The sequence below is a fragment of the Phyllobates terribilis genome, unplaced genomic scaffold, assembly GCF_046119375.1.
Source record: "Phyllobates terribilis strain yellow unplaced genomic scaffold, ASM4611937v1 Scaffold_1__5_contigs__length_1240528914, whole genome shotgun sequence".
NCBI lineage: Eukaryota > Metazoa > Chordata > Amphibia > Anura > Dendrobatidae > Phyllobates > Phyllobates terribilis.
In genome coordinates this window covers 381,531,012-381,555,904 of record NW_027362761.1, presented here as the reverse complement: position 1 = coordinate 381,555,904, position 24,893 = coordinate 381,531,012, and the positions used below count along the sequence as shown (strand labels likewise).

Sequence of the window (24,893 nt, the reverse complement as noted above, 5' to 3'; positions counted from 1 at the left end):
AAAAAGTGTGAAACAACTGAAAATATGTCTTATATTCTAGGTTCTTCAAAGTAGCCACCTTTTGCTTTGATGACTGCTTTGCACACTCTTGGCATGGTCTTCCAACAATCTTGAAGGAGTTCCCAGAGATGCTTAGCACTTGTTGGCCCTTTTGCCTTCACTCTGCGGTCCAGCTCACCCCAAACCATCTCGATTGGGTTCAGGTTTGGTGACTGTGGAGGCCAGGTCATCTGGCATAGCACCCCATCACTCTCCTTCTTGGTCAAATAGCCCTTACACAGCCTGGAGGTGTGTTTGGGGTCATTGTCCTGTTGAAAAATAAATGATGGTCCAACTAAACACAAACCGGATGGAATAGCATGCCGCTGCAAGATGCTGTGGTAGCCATGCTGGTTCAGTATGCCTTCAATTTTGAATAAATCCCCAGCAAAGCACCCCCACACCATCACACCTCCTCCTCCATGCTTCACGGTGGGAACCAGGCATGTAGAGTCCATCTGTTCACCTTTTCTGCGTTGCACAAAAACACGGTGGTTGGAACCAAATATCTCAAATTTGGACTCATCAGACCAAAGTACAGATTTCCACTGGTCTAAAGTCCATTCCTTGTATTCTTTAGCCCAAACAAGTCTCTTCTGCTTGTTTCCTGCCCTTAGCAGTGGTTTCCTAGCAGCTATTTTGTCCATGAAGGCCTGCTGCACAAAGTCTCCTCTTAACAGTTGTTGTAGAGATGTGTCTGCTGCTAGACCTCTGTGTGGCATTGACCTGGTCTCTAATCTGAGATGCTGCTAACCTGCGATTTCTGAGGCTCGTGACTCGGATAAACTTATCCTCAGAAGCAGAGGTGACTCTTGGTCTTCCTTTCCTGGGGCGGTCCTCATGTGAGCCAGTTTCTTTGTGGCGCTTGATGGTTTTTGCAACTGCACTTGGGGACACTTTCAAAGTTTGCTCAATTTTTCGGACTGACTGACCTTAAATTATTTCTTAAAGTAATGATGGCCACTCGTTTTTCTTTACTTAGCTGCTTTTTTCTTGCCATAATACAAATTCTAACAGTCTATTCAGTAGGACTATCAGCTGTTTATCCACCTGACTTCTGCACAACACAACTGATGGTCCCAGCCCCATTTATAAGGCAAGAAATCCCACTTATTAAACCTGACAGGGCACACCTGAAGCTCATCAAGAGAATGCCAAGAGTGTGCAAAGCAGTCATCAAAGCAAAAGGTGGCTACTTTGAAGAACCAAGAATATAAGACATATTTTCAGTTGTTTCACACTTTTTTGTTAAGTATATAATTCCACATGTGTTAATTCATAGTTTTGATGCCTTCAGTGTGAATGTACAATTTTCAAAGTCGTGAAAATACAGAAAAATCTTTAAATGAGAAGGTGTGTCCAAACTTTTGGTCTGTACTGTATATATATATATATATATATATATATATATATATATATATATATATATATATATATATATATATATGTGTGTGTGTGTTTTCTACAACCAACCATTAATGAATGTTCAGTCACTGGGGGCTCCACTAATCACTAGTACAGGGGGCCCAAATCCCATTGTCCTGCTCACAACAACTGCAGTGAGAAAGAGTCAGTATGAAGCAGCGATCGAGTAAAGATGAGGCCTCTCTGTGCAGAGACTATACAGGAGTTAGGCCTCATCCACACGTCCATTTGTTGTATGTGTGCTCAGTGTTTTTCTCAGACAAATTATATTTTTTTATTTTTTGTGGACATTTTCACATGGCAGTTTTTTTATGCTGACCGGTTTACATGAAAAAAAACAGACACGCGTCCTACTCTTGTGTGATTTGCTGACCAAACTCAGACACGCGTCCTACTCTTGTGTGATTTGCTGACCAAACTCAACCATTCAAGTGAATGGATCCACTAAAAAAAAAAATAATTATAATATAATATATATATATATATGGAGAGCACAAGGATACCATATACCGTATTTTTAGGACTATAAGACGCACTTTTTTCCTCCAAAATTTTGGAGGAAAATGGGGGGTACGTCTTATAGTTGGGGGGGGTGTATAAATATGTGGGGTGTGGGGGGAGCGGTAGTGGTGGAGGAGCGGGACACACGGGCCAAAAAGGGATGAAAATCGGACCCAGCACACTGAAAAAAAAAGAGTTGTTTTTTTTTCCGCATACAAGGATGTGAATTCAGCTTTAAAGGGAACAGCTGAATAGCCTACTTGTTGGATCTAACATTTACCAACTGGACTTTGTTGATTGTGGTTTAATTAGTTTTATTTGGTTTTGCCTAATGGCAGATAGCTGGGATATGCCATCAATTTATGATCAGTGGGGATCTGATATTTGAGATATCCATGTATTCTGATCTGATTTTTATCTCGGCATCCGATTTCTCTCGCATCCATCCAATTTCGATATATTTACACACACCGAATACAGCTGAGAATAAATCTGCAGACCTGCACTGCCTCAATGAACAACATTGGTGCAAGTGCAATACCGTTTTTTATCAGATTGCACTCGTCCGATTTATACGGTCGTGTGAGCGAGGCCTAAGGGGTCTAAAAATATTTATCCTTTAACCCTTCCAAAAGTGGGTTTCATTATTTTACTCACCACATAACTTCACGGATACAATAAAAGCTTGCACCAAAATGATCACGACTCGCCAGTTTAGAGCCATTACTTATCTGTAAGAGAAACAAATCTTGTATCAACAGAGACATTCATATTGTAAAGAAATCCATTACACATATCCAGATGTGTCCACGGAATTTCTGGGTCCATCACACAAGAGCAGATACAACATATAGAAAGTCTGTGCTGACTGCACACTGGCCATAAAAGTAGCATTAACTATTATCTTAAAAAATTGCAGTTCTCCCCAGTGTCCACTCGATTACTTATAGGACTGTGTTAGGCCTGGTCCTCTCTATGTCGGTGCAACACTCAGAGTTTTGAGCCCCACAGTGTGCACAATCAGGATGGATGCCGAGGCCTTCGTCCTTCACTATAAAGAATCTTTTACAGCTTGGTATTTGAGTCTTTGCAGTAGCCCTCTGTATAGGAAAGCCCACGAACATACAGGCCACGTGGAGGCCAAATGTACACACTTTTGGCCTCCATCTGGTGAATGTGGTCCTATGGTGACATTACAGTTTACTTGTTTAAAAGCAGCCAATGTGCACCTACCCATAATGTTTATTTTGTGATATACTGTAGTAAACATAACGTGCAAAAATATATAGTCTATGTAAGGTCATCAAACATAGTTAATCATAAAAACCTTAAAACCTCAAATTTTATTAGATATGCATTACAACAACAAATGGACAAGTTAAGAACATACAAAATCCCCAAAAGGGAGACTTAATGTCCCGATACCTAAGGTAACTCTGTTATACCCTAAACCTGCCTGATAAGCTGTGCCTGCCTCACTGCGGAGGTTGACACCCTAAAGTCTGCAATAGATGGCGCCCCTTCCTCGACGGCTGTCCCTATACACCCCTATATTAGCAGGGAATAATATCTAATGAACACGGCACATTGCAAAAAAGAGAAGAAATAAATGTGATTTATAGACACATCAACAAAATGTCTCAGTTGGGGTATACACAGAAATATTAGTTCTCTATTCCTCTATGATACATTGTTATACCCAAATGATAATATCACTATATCCCAGGGAGTAAATGGTAATAATTCACTTCAGTTATAAGGAAGATGGTTTATGATAAAGTACCAGTGCTGGATATAAAAGAGAAAAAACCTTGACATTACTTACAGTACAGACCAAAAGTTTGGACACACCTTCTCATTTAAAGATTTTTCTGTATTTTCATGACTATGAAAATTGTACATTCACACTGAAGGCATCAAAACAATGAATTAACACATGTGGAATTATATATTTAACAAAAAAGTGTGAAACAACTGAAAATATGTGTTATATTCTAGGTTCTTCAAAGTAGCCACCTTTTGCTTTGATGACTGCTTTGCACACTCTTGGCATTCTCTTGATGAGCTTCAAGAGGTAGTCACAGGAAATGGTTTTCACTTCACAGGTGTACCCTGTCAGGTTTAATAAGTGGGATTTCTTACCTTATAAATGGGGTTGGGACCATCAGTTGTGTTGTGCAGAAGTCAGGTGGATACACAGATGATAGTCCTACTGAATAGACTGTTAGAATTTGTATTATGGCAAGAAAAAAGCAGCTAAGTAAAGAAAAACGAGTGGCCATCATTACTTTAAGAAATGAAGGTCAGTCAGTGCGAAAAATTGGGAAAACTTTGAAAGTGTCCCCAAGTGCAGTTGCAAAAAACATCAAGCGCTACAAAGAAACTGGCTCACATGAGGACTGTCCCAAGAAAGGAAGACCAAGAGTCACCTCTGCTTCTGAGGATAAGTTTATCCGAGTCACCAGCCTCAGAAATCGCAGGTTAACAGCAGCTCAGATTAGAGACCAGGTCAATGCCACACAGAGTTCTACTAGCAGACACATCTCTTCAACAACTGTTAAGAGGAGACTTTGTGCAGCAGGCAACAAGCAGAAGAGACTTGTTTGGACTAAAGAACACAAGGAATGGACATTAGACCAGTGGAAATCTGTGCTTTGGTCTAATGAGTCCAAATTTGAGATCTTTGGTTCCAACGACGTTGTCTTTGTGCGACGCAGAAAAGGTGAACGGATGGACCCTACATGCCTGGTTCCTACCGTGAAGCATGGAGGAGGAGGTGTGATGATGTCGGGGTGCTTTGCTGGTGACACTGTTGGGGATTTATTCAAAATTGAAGGCATACTGAACCAGCATGGCTACCACAGCATCTTGCAGCAGCATGCTATTTCATCCGGTTTGCGTTTAGTTGGACCATCATGTAGCGCCGGCGTCCCTGCCCTCTGCTAGGCAGGGACGCTGTTCCCCTTACCTCTCTGCTCCGTGCCCGGCGTCCTCCTCCCGCTCTGCTGGCAGCGCGCGCTCCTTCCCGACCACTGTGCTTAGGGCGCGCGCGCTCTCCCTCCCTCTTAAAGGGGCCGCGCGCGCCGTCCTAAGGAGTCCCCGGCCAATGGCCGGAGGACTTTACCATATATAAGGCACCTCCTCCAAAATGGAGGTGCCCGAGCAATGTTGTTGCACTGTTCACTACTCTTCTTCAGCCCTCAGGTCCCGTTGCCAGTTACCTGCCAGATTCCTGCCAGCTTGCTGTCTTATTCCTGCCTGATATTCTGCTACCTGCCTGCTAGCCTGAGGTCCGACGGTCTGCCTTACAACTCCTGTCAGTCTGTCTAAGGACCAGCTTGCCCGCTCACCTGGGAGCGCACATCAGCTACCTGCCTGCTTGCCTGAGGTCCGACGGTCTGCCTTCCAACTCCTGTCAGTCTGTCTATGGACCAGCTTGCCCGCTCACCTGGGAGCGCACATCTGCTACCTGCCTGCTAGCCTACCTGGAGGCTCCGCCGTCACGTGCTGTGACCACCCGCCTGTCCAGAGACTTCTGCCCGCTCACCTGGGAGCGCTCATCTGCCGCCTGTCTGTTGGTCTTCCTGGAGGCTCCGCCGTCACATGCTGTGACCACCCGTTTATCCAGAGACTCTCGCCTGCTCACCTGGGAGCTCACGTCTACCTTCAGCCGCCACAGGTCGTACCAACCCTTTACCCAGAGACTGCCCCGGTCATTTGCCGTGACCATCTGCCCGTTCATCCAGAGACTGCCCCGGTCACTTGCCGTGACCTCCTGCCCGTTCTTCCAGAGACTGTCCCGGTCACCTGCTGTGACTGCCTGCCTGGTCGCCACCCGCTCCCTTACAAGGACCGCCCCCTTGTATAGTAGCTCAGAGGTTCCGCCTCCCAGACCCGTTACAGTTTGCTCGGGCCATGGAACCCGGTGGCACCCAAGCTCCCTCTCTCTCGGACCTGTGTCATGAACTGTCCCGTCAGAGGTCCCAACAGGAGTCCATCCTGGGTCACCTGCGGAATGTCAATTCTCGCCTGGACACTCTGACTGCTCCGCCAGCAACCTCCGCCAGTGCCATGACTCGCAATCCGGCAGCTCCGCTGCCCACTAATACCATGGTATCCTACCCCGGACCCCGGCTTTCTGCACCTCCTCGCTTCGGAGGCGACTCCGCCCAGGCTTGGGGCTTCATAAATCAGTGCACCCTGCACTTTGAACTCCTGTCCCACCAGTTTAACTCCGACCGGGCCAAAATTGCCTTCATCATGTCCCATCTTACCGGGGAGGCCCTGGCCTGGCTAAATCCTCTATGGGAGAGAGGAGACCCCCTGGTGTCCGACTTGCCTGCCTTTCTCACGGCTTTCCAGAAAGTCTTCGACGAACCCGGACGGAAGACCTCATCCGCATCATCACTGCTACGCCTCCGTCACCGTCAGGGAAGTCTCACCGTGGGCCAATATGCCATACGGTTCCGTACCCTTGCCTCGGAGCTGGCCTGGGATAACGACGCTCTGGTATCCGTCTTCTGGGAGGGTCTGTCCGGCCGTATTAAAGATGAACTTGCCGGTCGGGACATTCCTACCACTCTCGATGTCCTAATAACTCTTGCCACCCGGATTGACCTACGGTTCCAGGAGCGTGCCAAAGAGGTCACCCGTGAGAGGAGGTTTCCACATCTAGCTCCTACTTTTCAGAAACCCGTCACTCCCTCCGTCTCTCCCCAGGTACACTCTCCTGAGCCTATGCAGGTCGACCAGACCAAGATGGTCAAAACCCGTCAGGACTTACGCAGTGCCGAGGGGAGCTGCTTCTACTGCGGCAGTAAGGAGCACCGGATCCGTGCCTGCCCGGAGAGGTCGGGAAACGCCTGTGTCTAGGTTCGCTCAGAGAGGTCGACCTAGACAAGAATAAATCCTCTCCATCTCTGCTGCTGTCAGTCTCAATCGTCTGCGGGGAGAACCGTTATTTCGAACTAGCCCAACTTGACTCTGGAGCAGCCGGGAATCTTATTTCACAGTCCCTGGTAGAGAAATACCGCATCCCCACCAAACCTCTGGCTGTACCCTTGTCTGTTGCTGCCGTGGATGGGGGTCTCTTACCACGCCCCATCCAACTCATCACCGAATCCATTACTCTGCAGGTGGGAATGCTGCATTCTGAGAGTATCTCGTTTCATGTTCTGCCTGGACTCTCTCACGCCCTCTTGCTAGGTCTACCTTGGCTCCAGAGACATGCACCCCTGCTTGACTGGCAGACCGGAGAAGTCCTTCGCTGGGGACAGGACTGCCATAAGACCTGTCTGGTTCCCGTCCATCCCGTCCGTCCTTCTCCTACCCCAGCTAATCTACCTGGACTTCCGATTCCTTATTGGTCTTATGCTGATGTCTTTAATAAAAAGGAGGCAGAGACACTACCCCCTCATAGACCATACGACTGCCCTATCGACCTGTTACCCGGTACTACTCCTCCCCGTGGGCGTATTTATCCATTATCCGCTGCTGAGACCCGGTCGATGTCCGAATATATTGAGGAGAATCTGGCCAGGGGATTCATCCGGAAATCTACCTCCCCGGCGGGAGCAGGCTTCTTTTTCGTCAAAAAGAAGGACGGCTCTCTCCGTCCCTGTATAGACTATAGAGGCCTTAACCAGATCACGGTGAAGAATAAGTACCCCCTTCCGCTCATTCCGGAGTTATTTGATCGTCTGAGGGGGGCTAGAATCTTCACCAAACTGGACCTCCGTGGGGCGTACAACCTGGTTCGTATCCGTCAGGGGGATGAATGGAAGACGGCATTCAACACCCGGGACGGCCACTATGAATATTTGGTAATGCCCTTTGGTCTCTGTAACGCTCCTGCCGTCTTTCAAGAGTTGGTCAATGACATCTTCCGGGACCTTCTCTACTCCTGCGTAGTGGTGTACCTGGACGACATCTTGGTCTTCTCTCCGGATCTCCAGACTCACCGGAGGGACGTTCGTCAGGTCCTGCTCAGGCTCAGGCAGAATCACCTCTTCGCTAAATACGAGAAGTGCCTCTTTGAGCAGACCTCGCTTCCGTTTTTGGGCTACATTATTTCTCAGACCGACCTACGAATGGATCCAGAGAAACTGTCTGCCATCGAGAAATGGCCTCGACCGGAGGGGTTGAAGGCCATTCAGCGGTTCCTGGGCTTCGCCAACTACTACCGCCTCTTCATACCACACTTCTCTTCCCGGACTGCCCCAATTTCCGCGCTCACCCGTAAGGGTACTAATCCCAAAGAGTGGCCGCCCGAAGCAGAGGAGGCCTTTCTTTCCTTAAAACAGGCCTTCTCTTCCGCCCCGGTGCTGCATCGCCCGGACGGCAACAAGCAGTTCTTCCTGGAAGTTGACGCCTCCCCTACTCTGGAGCCGGAGCGGTACTTACTCAAAAATCATCTTCCGGGAGGATGGTAACTTGCGGCTTCTTCTCGAAACTCTTCTCCTCCTCAGAGCGCAATTATTCCATAGGAGACCGAGAGTTATTGGCCATCAAACTGGCATTGGAGGAGTGGCGTTACCTGCTCGAGGGGGCTCTTCACCCGGTAATAATTTACACTGACCACAAGAACTTGGCTTACCTCCAGCATGCCCAGAGACTTAACCCGCGCCAAGCCCGGTGGTCCTTGTTTTTTGCTCGCTTTGATTTTGTTCTTCATTTTCGCCCGGCTGACAAAAACGTCAAGGCGGACGCCTTGTCTCGATCCTTTCTGGTGTCTGATCTCGAGGAAGATCCGAAACACATCATCGATCCCGCCAGAGTAATGCAGGTGGCTCCCGTGAGTCTAAATCGTCTCCCTCCCGGAAAGACGTTCGTATCAGTACCTGATCGGGAGAAGATCCTTCACTGGGGTCACTCGTCTAAACTGGCTGGCCACGCCGGTCAGAAAAAGACCCTCCAGCTTATTACCCGGCACTACTGGTGGCCTACCCTGCACAAAGACGTAATAGACTTTGTTTCTGCCTGTGTGTCCTGCGCCCGCAACAAGGTTCCGAGACATCTGCCAGCCGGTCGCCTCCTTCCGCTTTCTGTACCTGCTGCCCCCTGGCAGCATATAGCAATGGACTTTATAACTGACCTCCCAGTCTCTGCCGGTTGTACGGTCATTTGGGTGGTCGCTGACCGCTTCTCCAAGATGGCTCATTTCGTTCCCCTGCCAGGCCTCCCGTCTGCACCCGAGCTAGCTAAAGACTTTATTCGTCACATCTTTCGTCTTCATGGCCTGCCCCTCCACATCGTGTCGGATCGTGGGGTACAGTTCACCTCACGCTTCTGGAGAGCCACTTGTAAACTGCTAGACGTCACCCTGGACTTCTCTTCCGCTTACCACCCACAGTCCAATGGTCAAGTGGAGCGGATCAATCAGAACCTGACCAGTTACCTCCGGCACTTCGTTAATGCTCATCATTCAGACTGGGTGGATCTCCTACCATGGGCCGAGTTCTCTTATAACAATCACGAGAGCGAATCCTCCTCCAAATCCCCGTTTTTTGTAGTCTTCGGTCAGCATCCTCGGATTCCTTTTCCTGTCTCCACCTCTGTGGACAACCCGGCTGCGGAATCTCTCGTTAGCAAATTTTCCTCCATTTGGGAGAGTACCCGATCCGCACTCCTTCAGTCGTCCGAACGGATGAAAAGACACGCTGACAAAAAACGCCTGGATCCTCCACAATTTCGTCCTGGAGATAAAGTCTGGCTCTCATCTAAATATGTCTGACTCAAGATACCTTCTTACAAGTTAGGGCCTCGGTTCATCGGTCCTCTGGAGGTCATCAGTCAGATCAACCCGGTGGCCTATAAATTGAAACTCCCGGCCAACTTACGGATCCCTAACTCCTTCCATGTATCTCTCCTCAAACCTGTGGTACTTAACTCTTTTTCCAAGTCTACAGGTACGCCTCCTGCTCCGGTTTCTGCTGAGGACGAGTTTGAGGTAGAGAACATTCTTGCCACCAAAAGGGTAAGAGAAAAGACCTTTTTTCTAGTAGATTGGAAGGGGTTTGGTCCTGAGGAGAGAACGTGGGAGCCCCGGGAGAACATCCATGCCCCTCTTATCCTTGCTAAATTTCTGTCTGGCCCAAAAAAGGGGGGGCCTAAAGGGGGGGGTACTGTAGCGCCGGCGTCCCTGCCTTCTGCTAGGCAGGGACGCTGTTCCCCTTACCTCTCTGCTCCGTGCCCGGCGTCCTCCTCCCGCTCTGCTGGCAGCGCGCGCTCCTTAGGACGGCGCGCGCGGCCCCTTTAAGAGGGAGGGAGAGCGCGCGCCGTCCTAAGGAGTCCCCGGCCAATGGCCGGAGGACTTCACCATATATAAGGCACCTCCTCCAAAATGGAGGTGCCCGAGCAATGTTGTTGCACTGTTCACTACTCTGCTTCAGCCCTCAGGTCCCGTTGCCAGTTACCTGCCAGATTCCTGCCAGCTTGCTGTCTTATTCCTGCCTGATATTCTGCTACCTGCCTGCTAGCCTGAGGTCCGACGGTCTGCCTTACAACTCCTGTCAGTCTGTCTAAGGACCAGCTTGCCCGCTCACCTGGGAGCGCACATCAGCTACCTGCCTGCTTGCCTGAGGTCCGACGGTCTGCCTTCCAACTCCTGTCAGTCTGTCTATGGACCAGCTTGCCCGCTCACCTGGGAGCGCACATCTGCTACCTGCCTGCTAGCCTACCTGGAGGCTCCGCCGTCACGTGCTGTGACCACCTGCCTGTCCAGTGACTCCTGCCCGCTCACCTGGGAGCGCTCATCTGCTGCCTGTCTGCTAGCCTACCTGGAGGCTCTGCCGTCACGTGCTGTGACCACCCGCCTGTCCAGAGACTTCTGCCCGCTCACCTGGGAGCGCTCATCTGCCGCCTGTCTGTTGGTCTTCCTGGAGGCTCCGCCGTCACATGCAGTTTATCCAGAGACTCTCGCCTGCTCACCTGGGAGCTCACGTCTACCTTCAGCCGCCACAGGTCGTACCAACCCTTTACCCAGAGACTGCCCCGGTCATTTGCCGTGACCATCTGCCCGTTCATCCAGAGACTGCCCCGGTCACTTGCCGTGACCTCCTGCCCGTTCTTCCAGAGACTGTCCCGGTCACCTGCTGTGACTGCCTGCCTGGTCGCCACCTGCTCCCTTACAAGGACCGCCCCCTTGTATAGTAGCTCAGAGGTTCCGCCTCCCAGACCCGTTACACATCATTTATTTTTCAACAGGACAATGACCCCAAACACACCTCCAGGCTGTGTAAGGGCTATTTAACAATGAAGGAGAGTGATGGGGTGCTACGCCAGATGACCTAGCCTCCACAGTCACCAGACCTAAACCCAATCGAGATGGTTTGGGGTGAGCTGGACCGCAGAGTGAAGGCAAAAGGGCCAACAAGTGCTAAGCATCTCTGGGAACTCCTTCAAGATTGTTGGAAGACCATTTCCGGTGACTACCTCTTGAAGCTCATCAAGAGAATGCCAAGAGTGTGCAAAGCAGTCATCAAAACAAAAAGTGGCTACTTTGAAGAACATAGAATATAAGACATATTTTCAGTTGTTTCACACTTTTTTGTTAAGTATATAATTCCACATGTGTTAATTCATAGTTTTGATGCCTTCAGTGTGAATGTACAATTTTCATAGTCATGAAAATACAGGAAAATCTTTAAATAAGAAGGTGTGTCCAAACTTTTGGTCTGTACTGTATGTCCTTTTCATTGCCTCTACGCGTTTCCTCATGTATGGTTCATCAGGAGGTCTAGATATCCTGGGATATAGCGAGGAAGTCTGGTCCAGTTGTCTGGATCTTGATACTATAGTATTATTATTTGGATATTACAATGTATCATAGAGGAATTGAGAACTAACATTTCTGTGTATACCCTAACTGAGACATATGTTGATGTGTCTATAAATCACATTAATTTCTTCTCCTTTTTACACTGTATCCATTAGATATTATTTCCTGCTAACATAGGGCCTTATAGGGGCGTATAGGGACAGCCGTCGAGGACCCGGGGCGCCATCTTTTGCAGGCTTTAGGGTGCCAACCTTCGAGGTCAGTCAGGCACAACTTATCAGGCTAACAGTTTAGGGTATAACAGAGCTACCTTAAGTATCAGTACATTATGTCTGTCTTTTGGGAATTTTGTATGTTCTTTACTTGTCCATTTGTTGTTTTAATGCATATCTAATAAAATATAATGTTTTAAGGTTTTTATGATTAACTATTTTATACTGTAGCAGAAAAAATGTTACAGTGATGAAACAGTTGTTGCAGAACCAATAGAAATAAGCCTTATGATCAAAATCAATAGAAATAAGCTTTATGATCAACCTGCCCTTGACCTGAAAGGGGCCCACATTCGGCTTCTGCCAAGGGCTTCTTTCTGCCTATGCACCATTCTGCCCTTACATGACACAAATATACAGGGGAGAAACAAACTGCAGCGTTTACTACGCATTACATTACCTTTTCTAAGATTGTTTGTATTCTTAGTTGTGATCTGGGATAGCTTACAGGTCAATTCTGACTAATCCTACTAATCATGATGACATCTCTTGATGCTATCTCTCAGATCACTCTCTTCTTGACCCTATACAATGCTTTTCACTCCTTACAATCTACTGAAACTGCCCTCACTAAAGTCTCTAATTAACAGCTAAATCTAATGGTCACTGCTCCCTGCTGATTCTCCTAGATCTCTCTGCAGCATTCCACACTGTGGATCACCAGCTCCTCCTCACTATACTCTGCTCTATCAGTCTCATGGATGCTGCTCGCTCTTGGTTCTCCTCCTTCCTTTCTGACCACTTCTTCACTGTATTGTTTGCTGCATCCTCTTCCTCTCATCTTCCCCTGTCGGGGTTCCTCTGGGTTCAGTCCTAGGCCCCATCCTTTTCTCCTTGTACACCGCCCCTATTGGACAAACCATCAGCAGACTTGGTTTTCAGTACCATCTCTATGCTGATGACACCCAATTATACACATCGTCTCCTGACATCACCCCTGCATTACTACAAAATACCAGTGATTGTCTGTCCGCTGTCTCTAACATCATGTCCTCCCTTTATCTAAAACTGAATTTGTCAAAAACTGAACTCCTTGTGTTTATTCCTTCTACTAAACTTCCTAAACCCAATATTACCATTTCCATATATGACTCTATCATAACTCCCAAGCAGCACGCCCGCTGTCTTGAGGTTATATTTGACTCAGATCTTTCCTTCATTCCCTACATCCGGTCATTCTGTTACTCATGTCACCTGCACCTCAAGAACATCTCTAGAATTCTACCTTTCCTTACCTTTGACTCGGCAAAAACTCTTACTGTTGCTCTTATTCATTCTTGTCTGGACTATTGCAACTCTCTACTAATCGGTCTCCCTCTTACCAAACCCTCTCCATCCATCCTGAATGCAGCAGCCAGGATCATATTCCTCGCCAACTGCTAAACCAATGCCTCTACCCTGTGCCAATCGTTTAACTGGTTGTCCATCAGCTACAGAGTCCAATATAAACTTATCACTCTCACCCACAAAGCTCTCCACAATTCTGCACCACCCTACATCTCCTCACTCATCTCTGTCTACTACCCTACCCGTACTCTCCGTTCCATTAATGACATAAGTATAACAACCTCCCATTCCCAAGATTTCTCGCGTGCTGTGCCAAGTTTCAGGAATGCACTATCCTGGACAATTCAATTAATTCTCAATACTCATAGTTTTAAATGTGCCCTAAAAATGCATTTCTTTAGACTGGCCTATTGCCTCACTTCACTTATCTAACTACTTCCATTTTGTCTTTCCAAAGTTTTCCTCCAAATCTGGTCCCTTGTAGCATCTGTTTACATACCCTCCATGCACTTAATAATACTCATGGTATCTATTGAATTATGTGTTACTGTGTAATGTCTTTGTCTGTACATGTCTCCTCTGAAATGTAAAGTGTTGTGGAATATGTTGGCGCTATAGAAATAAAAATTATTATTAGGCATGTAAAGGAGATACCTGCTCCACTAGAATCACTGCCACACAAATAGGCAGTGATGACGGACAGGTATCTAGAAAGGTGCCAAGGCCTGCATCTTCTCTGCCCCCACAAACTGCCTGCACCATCTCCTCTTTTGGTGGCCAATCCACAGTCACATCATACCAGTGGCTCCTGTAATGCATCTGGCTGGCTTGGCAATGTGGAGCGGTGTTTTTCCTCCTCAGTGTCTTCCTACATGCCTCATTAGACATCTGATGGAGAAGGAAGAAAGACTGTGGCAGCTGATAATGGCTGAGAGTGACATCTAAGGTCAAGGGTTGGAATTCTTAGCTTGGGAGTCTAAGAAGGAAGTATTATAGAACGTGGAAAATTAATTCAATGTACTGTAGAAAGCAATGCCAAGAGATGGCCTGTGTATGAGTGTAGTTACAGTGAGGGTACAGTAATAAATGTATGATTGGGTCCTGGTGATCACACATGCTGGACTGCTCCCTTCAAACTATTGACCTGATAAAGACGAGTGCTATACTTGGCTACTTATAAGTTTATGAGGAGCTAAATGTTTGCACCAGCACTGAACAAAGGATAATGTAGCAAATCATCAGAAACTATCACACGTTACGGCAGTTTCACAAAGCTTGATGAACCACTAGTGTGTGCAATTGATCTATGGAACATCAGTAATAACATTATTCAGTGTCTACCATGAGGCAGAAAGACCATTACACAATCATAACTCCAGGCATCAACTTCTCTGTAGTGCATTTACTTTGTCAAAAACTTATTTCTAAATGGTTTATTCTATTAGTTGACTATTTGGGGCACAGAGGTAGATGGTCTTAGTGTTCATTTTAATGACTAGATTCTCTAACAGTGCATTTAATCCCCTCAAGACATATGCTCGCGGTAATGCGCCTGCAGTTCCTCGATTTCCGAGAACTGAACAAAATCATGGTTAAGAATACTTACCCACTTCCACTCATCTCCGACCTATATAATTAGCTGATGGGTGCTAAAAGGTGTTCTAAACTTGACTTTAAAGGGGCTTACAATTTGATAAAGCATCTGGAAGGGTAATGAGTGGAAAATGGTGTTTTTAACATTCAAGGGTTTATTCGAAAATCTTGTCATGCCATTTGGGTTAACCAATGCACCAGCAGTTTTTAAAACCTTATTAATGATATTTTTCTGATTGCATTAGGAGATTTGTTGTGATTTACCTTGATGATATTTACATTTTTTCACCTGATTCGGATTCTCACCAGGAACATGTCTGTGTAGCATTACAAAGGTTGAAGGAGAATTCTTTGTTTGCTAAAATTGAGAAATGTATTTTTTATGTTCAGGAAATTTAATTTCCGGGGCTTCATTTTATCGGCTGATGGGATGGATCCTTGGAAGGTGCAAGCCATAATAGATTGGGTCCAACCTAGTGACCTGAAAGCGTTGCAACGTTTTCTAGAATTCGCCAACCATTCTAGGAAATTCATTAGGTCTTCAGGAAATTGCATGGAATCCCTTTGAACATTGTATCTGATAAGGGGTGCAATTTGTCTCCAAGTTCTGGAAAGCGTTTTGTAAGAAATTGGGGATTGATTTGTCATTTTCCTCTTTTTACCACCATGAAACTAACAGTCAGACAGAAAGGACGAATCAGTTGTTTGAACAAATTTTAAGGTGTTTTGCTGTAGCTCAGCAGGACGATTGGTCCTCATTTTAACCTCTTGCTCAGTTCACCTTTAAAAGCACCACTCCAGAGGTTTTTTTTTATTTTTATTGCCTTGCTGGAGTGATGCTTTAAATGTAATTCCCTTACCCCCTATCTCATACTCATCTGCTGCCGCCTTCATCCTTTTCCAGTGTCACTTCTGTCAGTCTCCAGCAGTTTCCAGTGTTTCATGGAGTGCGCCGGAGGTCACTTTTCAATACATCTCTAAGAGAGCCTCATTCTGGCTCTCAGACTTGCACTGAGCTCTTGTGACGTAACTTCTGACTTCCAGCTTGTGAGAAACTTCCGGTGTCGATAAACAGTGAAGCTGCCGGAAGGGGAGTATAACAGGGGCAGGAGGCCTACATTTAAAGCACCACTCCAGCGCTGAAAAAAACATGTGGTGCTTTAAAGGTCAGGTTAGCCAGCCTACTGGAACCTAGCCTTTTTTGTTAAATTATGGTTCTCATCCGCATTTTGGTGAATTTTATAGGATGAGTTCTGGGTATCCTTCAGTAGAGGTTGCTATACAGAAACTTGGGGATGTCTGGAGGGAGGTTCAAAAAAAAAAAAAAAAATATTGGGGCGGCTCAGCTTCGCCAGAAATGGAAGGCCGATAGGAAACGTTTAGAGGGTCTCATATTTAAAGTAAGTGATAATATTTTTTGATGACAACCAAATCTTAAGTTGAAAGTCCCATCAGCAAGTTGGATCCTAAGTTTATTGGCCCGTATGAGATTTTGGAGGTAGTTAATCCAGGGGCCTTTAAATTAAAACTTCCTCTATCTTTTCGCATCCCTATGTGTTCTATAGATCACTGCTAAAGGAGATTGTCCCTTCAGTTTTGTCTTCCTCATCTCCGCCTCCTCCAGTTTCTTTCAATGACAGTTTAGAGTACAGGGTACAAAAGATCGTAGATTCTTGGAAAGTCAGTAATTCCCTCCAGTACCTCATCCACTGGAACAGATACGGACTGGAGGAGAGATCCTGGGTGCCAGTTCGAGCCACAAAGGCCGATTGTTTGGTCAGGGCCTTCCATCGTAGGTTTCCTGGGAAGCCTGGGGTCTGGTGGCCCCCTAGAAGAGGGGGTAATGTAACGATTCCACCACTCACGGTGTCCTATGGACGTTGAGAATGACAGTTCAGCCACCCTATGGGATCGAGGGCTTGCTGAGTGGTCAGGATTGTGACAGCTCTATTGCCCAATCTGAGGCAAAGGGGTGAGCATTGTGAATGATAGCTCAGCCGTCCTATCTGGCTGGGTCTTTGGGATCTCCTCCAGGTGTCATCCATTCTCAGTGAATACAAGGGTATTTAGCACTCTGACAATTGTCAGACCATTCCCAATTGTAGCTTTGCTCAAGTCGTGTGTGTATTTGCTCTGTGCTCCGAGTTGTATTCTGATATTCGTTGCCGACCTTGGATTTACCTTTGACAATCCATTTGACTTCCCCTTTTTTCTTGATCCGCTACCTTCCTGATACTCTGAACTCATAGTTTTACCTGACTACGCTTTTGTCTTTTTCCTTTGTCTATTCTGTACCCTTTTGGTACTGACCCTAGACCTCTTGACTATCCTGCCTCACAGTAAGTCTGTGAGTATGTGACTAGCATTACACTGAGTAGTGACTAGAGTCACGCTAGGTTCCAACCTCAAATGTGAAGGCCAATCGCCTGGTCAGGGCCTTCCATTCTAGGTTTCCTGGGAAACCTGGGGGTCCAGTGGTCCCCTTAGAAGAGTGGGTACTATCATGATTCCTCCTCTCAGTGTGCTGAGTGGCAGCTCAGCCGCTCAATCTGGGGCAGAGCCATGTTGAGCTGTCAGTATCGCGATTGGCAGCTCAGCCGTTCAATCTGAGGCTTGGTGTGCTGAGCTGTCAGTCTGGTGAGTGACAGCCCAGTCGCCCAATCAGGGCCAGGGCGTACTGGGTTTCCAACAGGTGTCTCCTGTTCGGAATGATTCTCAGGCTATTTAAGCTGGCTGTCTGCCTCTTATCTCTGCCAGTTGTAGCTCTGTTCAGTTTGGCGTGTTGCTCTGTGCTTTGAGAAGTAGTATTTTAAACTTTGTTGACCAACCTTTGATTTGTCTTTGATCATCCGTTTGCCTGGCCCCTTTGTCTTGATCCGCTACCATCTTGGAATTCTGACCCAGGACTGTGACCTGACTAGGCCTAAGCCTCAACCCTCTGTTTATGACGTACCCTCTTTGCTTTTGACCTCTGACTTTCCCACCTCACGGCGTGTCCATAAGTACTTTAGTGACTAGCATCACACAAACTAATTGTGCTTTTTAATGGCCCCTAATATGTTTTACTAATTTGATCTATAATGTATTGTTCCTAACTAACCCCCACCCTGCCCTGTTGTATGTTATTGCTCAAGAACTGATCTCAGTGAGGCGTACAGAGATTAGGATAATGATAGGATGACTTGTGTATTTCATTTTGACACTATATTTTAGGTTGAGTTCCATTGTTCATTTTATTCACTGTTATATGATCTACTACCCCTTGTATGGGGTACAACTATTTGTATCTGGAACATACTTATATTTTTTATGTTTTAGCTAAAGATCTACTCTGGAATGAAAGAGACGTCCAGCAACTTAAGGGTGGTCAGGTAGCAGAGTTCAATTGGGGAACTATGCTCATAAATACAGGTGATTCTACTGTAGATATGACTGGTTTAATACTTAGATAATAATTACAATTGCACAGGTCACAAGCAGTCAGCAGATCACAGAAACACACAGTCAGCGATTGTGAGGGGGGAAGCAGAAGAGGATCCTGCACTATCTGCAATAAATGTCTTCCAATTATCTTGTAAGAGACCTTTGACATCCTGCAGTGAGCTGATCTGTGAAAGTTCATAAAACTGGCTTCACATAAAATGTCAACCTGAGTTATTACAAAAGACCCAAATCATCTCAAAGATACAAAGGTAATTGTCTGCAAACACAGATATACTGACCAGCAGGGGTGTAGCAATAATGGGTGCAGGGCTGGCAGTCACACCCGAGCCCTGGAGCCCATGAGAAGACCAGTTCTAGTAAAGATCTGAAATAGTTGGGGGCACTATTGGAGATTTTTATTGATGGCAAATCCAGAATGTGACCACTTGGCAGATTTGTAGGAGAAATCTCTGTAACAGAAGAATGTTCCACAATTGGGACTGTTTGTTTGTATCCCTGTGATTTATTCAAACTTCTTTGTCGTACAGGACACTTTTTTTTTTTCAATAAATCTATGGCTTATTAACATACCGAAAATATGTGATTCATGAAATGAGTCCTAATACAATTAAGTACATGAACCTATACCATAAAATGTCACTCCATTGTAAAGAAAAGGTCCAACAGACCGAATGCAATAAGGCATTATGCACACAATTAAGTCCAATGCAGGAGGCTGTAGGTAGGGAGGAATATGCAGTCTCTGTGGCTCAGAACTAAGGAGGTGCAGGGACTCAGCGTACAACTATATGGTGTGCCATGCAGAAACTTGCAGAGTTATTCTCCCCAAGAAGCAGAGCTAGAAGAGAATAGCCCCATAATGTGGTTGGATTAGATGAGGTAGGCCATACAGATGTCACTAGAAAAAAAACAGCTAGAAGCTTGTGGATGTCTTATTACGGTTCTGCACAACTCGGATGTTGTACTGAACCGTAATAAGGAACTTATGTATTCATATAGAATGACCATTGTTGCTTCTATAGTATGCGACAAAAATAGATACAATAATTTTGCTAGACATGTTTCAAAACTTGAAAAGCCTAACCCTGAGGATTTGAGCACACAGTTTTTTTGAAAACTTCTGATTCAGTTTTGAAGAATTTTTGAAGTGTTTTTTTAAAGTAATCAGACAACCCCTTCTCAATGCCTATATTTCCCTCTTGTAAAATAATAACACTTAGGCTGAGTTCACACGATGCGTTTTTCATGCGTTTCCGCGGCGTTTTTGCAGTTGCGTAAACGCCGCGGAAACGCATAAAAAACGCATGGTAGAAGGGCAGCAATGTTCCCCAATGGAAATCCACATGTGCTGTGCCCATGATGCAGATTTTTCCGCAGCGTAAACGCTGCGGTCAAAAATCCGCAGCATGTCAATTAATTTTGCGGAAACGCTGCTCTTTTGCCGCCATTGACTTGCATTAGACCGCATGGAATCCGCATCACTGTATATGTTGATGCGCTTTTCATGCGGTCTAATGTGCGGATGGTACCCGGGTGTGGATGAGAGGACTCTCATCCAGACCCAGGTACCATTAAAAAAAAAAGAATAAAATAAAAAATATATATATTCTCACCTTCTGACGGCCCGCGCTGCGTCCTGCCGGCTTCCCGCGCACTTCGCGGTTGAATGAAGGACCTTCGCTGACGTCAGAGTCATGTGACGGGTCACGTGACGCTGACGTCGGAAGGTCCTACAGTCTTCACTGCCGGCAGCCGGGACCGAGCGAAGCAAGACACCGGGGGCCATCAGAGGGTAAAGTATAGATTTATTTTTTATTTTTTGACATCACACACTATATAAATCCATGCCGGTTGCATGGATTTATATAGTGTGAAGTTGACAAGCACTTTCCAAGTGATGCTAAAATCGCTTGGGAAGCGCTTGTCAACCCGCATGCGGAAATGAAAGTGAAGACCGCTTCATTTCCGCATGTCCCTGGCAGGAAACCGCATGTACAATCCGCATGCGTTTTTTCCTGCCAGAGAGATGCAGAAACGCTCAGGAAAAAATCCTGAGCATTTCTGCATCGTGTGCACATACCCATAGGCTATGTGCCCACGATGCAGAAATGCTCCGGATTTTTTCCTGAGCATTTCTGCATCTCCCTGGCAGAAAAAACGCATGCGGATTGTACATGCGAATTGTACATGCGTTTTCCTGCCAGGGACATGCGGAAGTGAAGCGTTCTTCACATGCAACAGGCATGGATTTATATAGTGTGACCAAGTTAATAGTAAAAGAATGGTAAAAAATACTGTAAACATCTCCTTCTCTGGTTTGTCCGGTGTGTTGGGCGGCTCGCGGTGGTCTAAAAGGACCTTCCATGACGTCATTTAGTCATGTGACAGGTCACGCGACCACGGACAGCGGTCGCGTGACCTGTCACATGACTAAATGACATCATGGAAGGTCCTTTTAGACCATCGCGATCCGCCGGGGAGCCAGGACGCATTGCTAAGGAGATCGGGGGCCATCAGAAGGTGAGTATAATGTTTATTTTTTATGTTAAATTCTTTTTTTTTTTTTTTTAGAGGTACTATGGTACCCGGGTCTGGAGGAGAGTCACATCGCACATTGAATCGCTTAATATCCGAATGTGCACATGTAGTGATGCGGATATTATGCGATTCAATCCAAGTCAATGGCGGCAAAAGAGCCGCGATTACGCAAAATTAATGGTAGTGCTGTGGATTTTTCCACAATGATAATCCGCAGCGGAAATTTCCGCAGCATGTGCACAGCACATGCGGATTATCATTGGGGAACATTGCAGACCTTCTACCAAGCGTTTTTTAAGCGTTTCCGCGGCGGAATTGCCGCTGCGGAAAAGCTTAAAAAATGCATTGTGGGCAATTAGCCTTATACTCACCTCCGGTGCCGTTGCAGTGGTGTTGGCACTGGTTTTCCGGGAATTGGGTGACATTGGTATGTCATGCAATCCCTGTGACCAATCAGCCCTGCCTTCACTTTCCCCATCTTCAGACAAATTGCATACATCTGGAGGAAGGAAGAGCTGCTGCTTTTTTACTTCCTCAGGATGTATGTGATACCTCTGAAGGTGGGGAGAGTGAAGCAGCCGCTGGTTGGCTGCAGGGATTGCGTGACACCTATTATACCAATGTCACACGAGCCACCAGGAGAGCCAGTGCCGACTCCTTTTTTGCAGCCTTTTGATCGGACAGTGTTTTTTTTATTGGAGAAGTTTCCTTAAAGCTATGTGCACATGGTGCGTTTTTTATGCGGTATATCCAAGCGGAATTGGCCCCAAAAACGCATTGCAAACCTTATCCCAGCATTTTCTATGAGATTTTGCAAGATCTGTGCACATGATCAGGATTTTTCCTTCCTTACACAATTTCATGTGCGTTAAAAGAAGCAGCATGTCCATTCTTTTTGTGTTTTTGCCAGCGTTTTTCCTAATCAATGCATTGGAAAAAAAGCATGGCAAATCCGCAGACAAAAACGCATGAAAATGCTTAGGAGCCACTTCAAAGAAGTTACAATCACTTTCTTTTTTTTTTCTCATCAGACAATTTTCAAAACCTGAAGTGGAAAAAAATGCTCCAAACACTTTAGAGCGATTTTTTTTCCAAGCGTTTTTTAAAGCAGATCAGTTCCCAAAAAAAAATCCACAAAAACCTCTGTATACACATAGCCTGACGTGTAGCTGACAGGTGTGGATGGTAGTTCACGGCAGGGTGAACTGATCATGGATCTCGTCTTCCATCCTGTAAACAATTATTTGCCTTTTTATCAAGAATTATATTGTTGAAATGGCTTTATAATTCATTATAGAAACCCACTGGTACTTTGACGCTAAGTGACACCACTGTGTAAACTCTTAAGAGCTGATTCATACCAGACCTTAGAATTACTGTTACTTGCCATTACCATTTCCAATCCCATGTATGTGTGTTTGCAAAATCTGATATTATATAAAAAAAAACTCTCAACTATGACAAAGTAATTTCCTACAATCCTAATGCCCCTGTAACCCAGCTAACTGCCATTCACAGCATTATTAGCATTGTGTATTCTGCCATATACCAGAAAAGAACATATAGGTACAGTTATATTTATATGGCTCTGTATATTTATCAATACTAAGTGTAAATAATCTGTACATGATTATAACATAAAGGAAGAAGACGTACAAAGGAGAAACAAGTGACAATCAATAGTAAACGGTTTAGATTGGAACACTTACTACTTTCAGAAACTAAAGCCTCATCTGCTCACATGCAATGACCGGCGACAACATGACATAGGAGCTCACACTCACCTATCAGCACACCATGGATCACACTGCAGGCCCTTAGGATCCTCCAGACTGCAGAATGCTGTTCCCTGCTTGTTTTCTAGCCTGCCTGGTCACATGACTTCCCCCCTCCAGCCTCCCACTGACAAGAGGAAGAGTTTTAAGGTGGAACTGTAACTGCAGCACAATGCACAATGCCCATGATGTCCTCTGCTGTTACCTAGCCTAAATCATCAGTGTTCAGGGCTCTAACCTCAAAGGCTGCAGGCATAAATAACATAGAAATCAGGGGCGGACGTTTCATTGGTGCAACCTGGGCAGCACAAGAGTTAAAGGGAACCTGTCAGGTCCTAGCTGCCCTCTACACTGCCCCCATAGCATTGTTAGTGATACAATGTGCATCACTAACAAGCTGTTTTCATGAAAATTGGTACAGCTATAATGATTTTATAACGTTTAATATACTTAGATCCTACCTGCGTTTTCAGTCATAGGGGCGTGCTTGTCATATTCAGTCATGGGCGGTCGGGGCATTCACTCACTGCTGGCGCCGCCCATGTATTTGAATCCTGCTCCCGGCAAGCGCTGATATTGTGGGGCGCAGGCGCACTTGTATATGTCCGGCCGCCTGCGCAGTGAGGCTGTGTGATTACCAGCTTCACTGCGCATGCGCTATGACGTGCTATGTTCCCTGCGCATGCGCAGTGAGGCTGGTAATCACACAGCCTCACTGCGCAGGCGGCCGGACATATACAAGTGTGCCTGTGACGCGCCACCTGGGCCAGTAGGTGCTGGGGATGTAACGGTGGCAGTGACCCGGTCCGTGACCCAGGACGGTCAATAAAAGGGGAATTAAGTAAAAGGGAATAAAGTTTTTATATATATATTGTTCGTGACTCCACCTGTGGTATGCGGCTATATGGGGCTTGAGCTGGTGGTGACGCAGCAGAGATGGTTCAGCCCTCCACAGGCAGATCTTAGCTCCAGGGCAGAATGTAGTGATACTAAGAGGTAGCTGTGGTTGGTGCAGTGTAATGCAGGTGATGGCGCAGATAATTCTAGGACACAGTGGGGGTGCAGTCTTCAGATTTACTCACAATTGTTAGACTCCAGGTTACCAGCGCCACGGTAACCTCCCACGCCGTCCTGTGTTCACCAAGGGAGGGGTTCAGCAATCTCCCAGGTATCTCAGGAATACTTAACGGGACCCCATTCTGTGTGCCTTCCTCGGTCGTCTTCCTGCGCTGGCTCTCACCCTCCTGCCCTGCGCCTCACAACCAGTGTCCCAAACCGGTAGTCTCGGATTTTGGCGAGCAACGTGCAGTCCCCTGAATCCACCTTTTTGGCGATATAGTTGCGGTAGTGAGCAGCTGCACCCTGAAAGTACAGTAGCCTCCAGTTCCTAGCTGAGCCTTGAAGTTCTCCACTAGTTAGGGGCCTCTCCCCTTTGCGGCCTGATCCCTCCACGTCCTTGTAGATTCGGGCGCACGGGTGGCTTCCGCACTCACCGTGCCCCTGGGATCCCCGCTGTTCCTGGAGCCTTCTCTCTGCTCCCATCCTCTTCCAGCCTGTCCTCCTAGGCCTCTAAGTCTAGGCCCGCTCCTCTCTTTCTGAGAAGAGCTCCTACAGAGCTCCTGCTCCCACTCCTTCTCCTCTCAGACTGAAATCTCTGTCTGAACTGTCTCCTACAAGATGGTTCCCTTTTTGTACTCCTACTCAAAGTGCTCCCCTGGTCTGCTTCTTCCACTCGCACCCACTACATGGTTCCCCCTCTCTCGGTTCTCCCCACTTCCAACCAGGGACAGTGCTCAGCATAAGCCAGTGCATCTTACCCTGCCTGCTGGTCTGGAATGGTGTAGTGTTGGATGCAGGTGTTAGGGTCCCGGGCAGTACTCCCTCCTTACCTGAGAGTGGGGTACCACACCTCTGGTGGAGATGCAGTACCTCTGTGGCGACTGAACCCACAGGGGCGCCACACCTGTGCCCCACAATATCAGCGCTTGCTGGGAGCAGGATTCAAATACATGGGCGGCGCCAGCAGTGAGTGAATGCTGCGCCCGCCCATGACTGAATATGACAAGCACGCCCCTATGACTGAAAGCACAGGCAGGATCTAAGTATATTAAACGTTATAAAAGCATTATAGCTGCACCAATTTTCATGAAAACAGCTTGTTAGTGATGCAGATTGCATCACTAACAATGCTATGGGGGCAGTCTAGAGGGCAGCTAGGACGTGAAAGGTTCCCTTTAACCC

General features: G+C 46.6%; 1 protein-coding gene across 2 annotated transcripts in view; it reads right to left on the bottom strand.

Moving 5' to 3' along the window:
• The window catches only part of TCN2 (transcobalamin 2), a 39,980-nt gene extending 17,166 nt beyond the window's left edge, over positions 1 to 22,814 (bottom strand). The window contains exons 1-3 of one of the 2 annotated variants that reach the window (XM_073676407.1): positions 22,662 to 22,792; positions 18,618 to 18,788; positions 2,623 to 2,696 (exon numbers count right to left, since the gene is read on the bottom strand). In XM_073676407.1, the coding sequence (XP_073532508.1) occupies positions 2,623 to 2,689 (67 nt within the window). In that variant the 5' untranslated portion in view covers positions 2,690 to 2,696; positions 18,618 to 18,788; positions 22,662 to 22,792. Of the gene's footprint in view, positions 1 to 2,622; positions 2,697 to 18,617; positions 18,789 to 22,661 lie in introns of both variants that reach the window. The other variant, XM_073676406.1, reaches the window with a different exon arrangement.
• Positions 22,815 to 24,893: the final 2,079 nt, after the last annotated feature.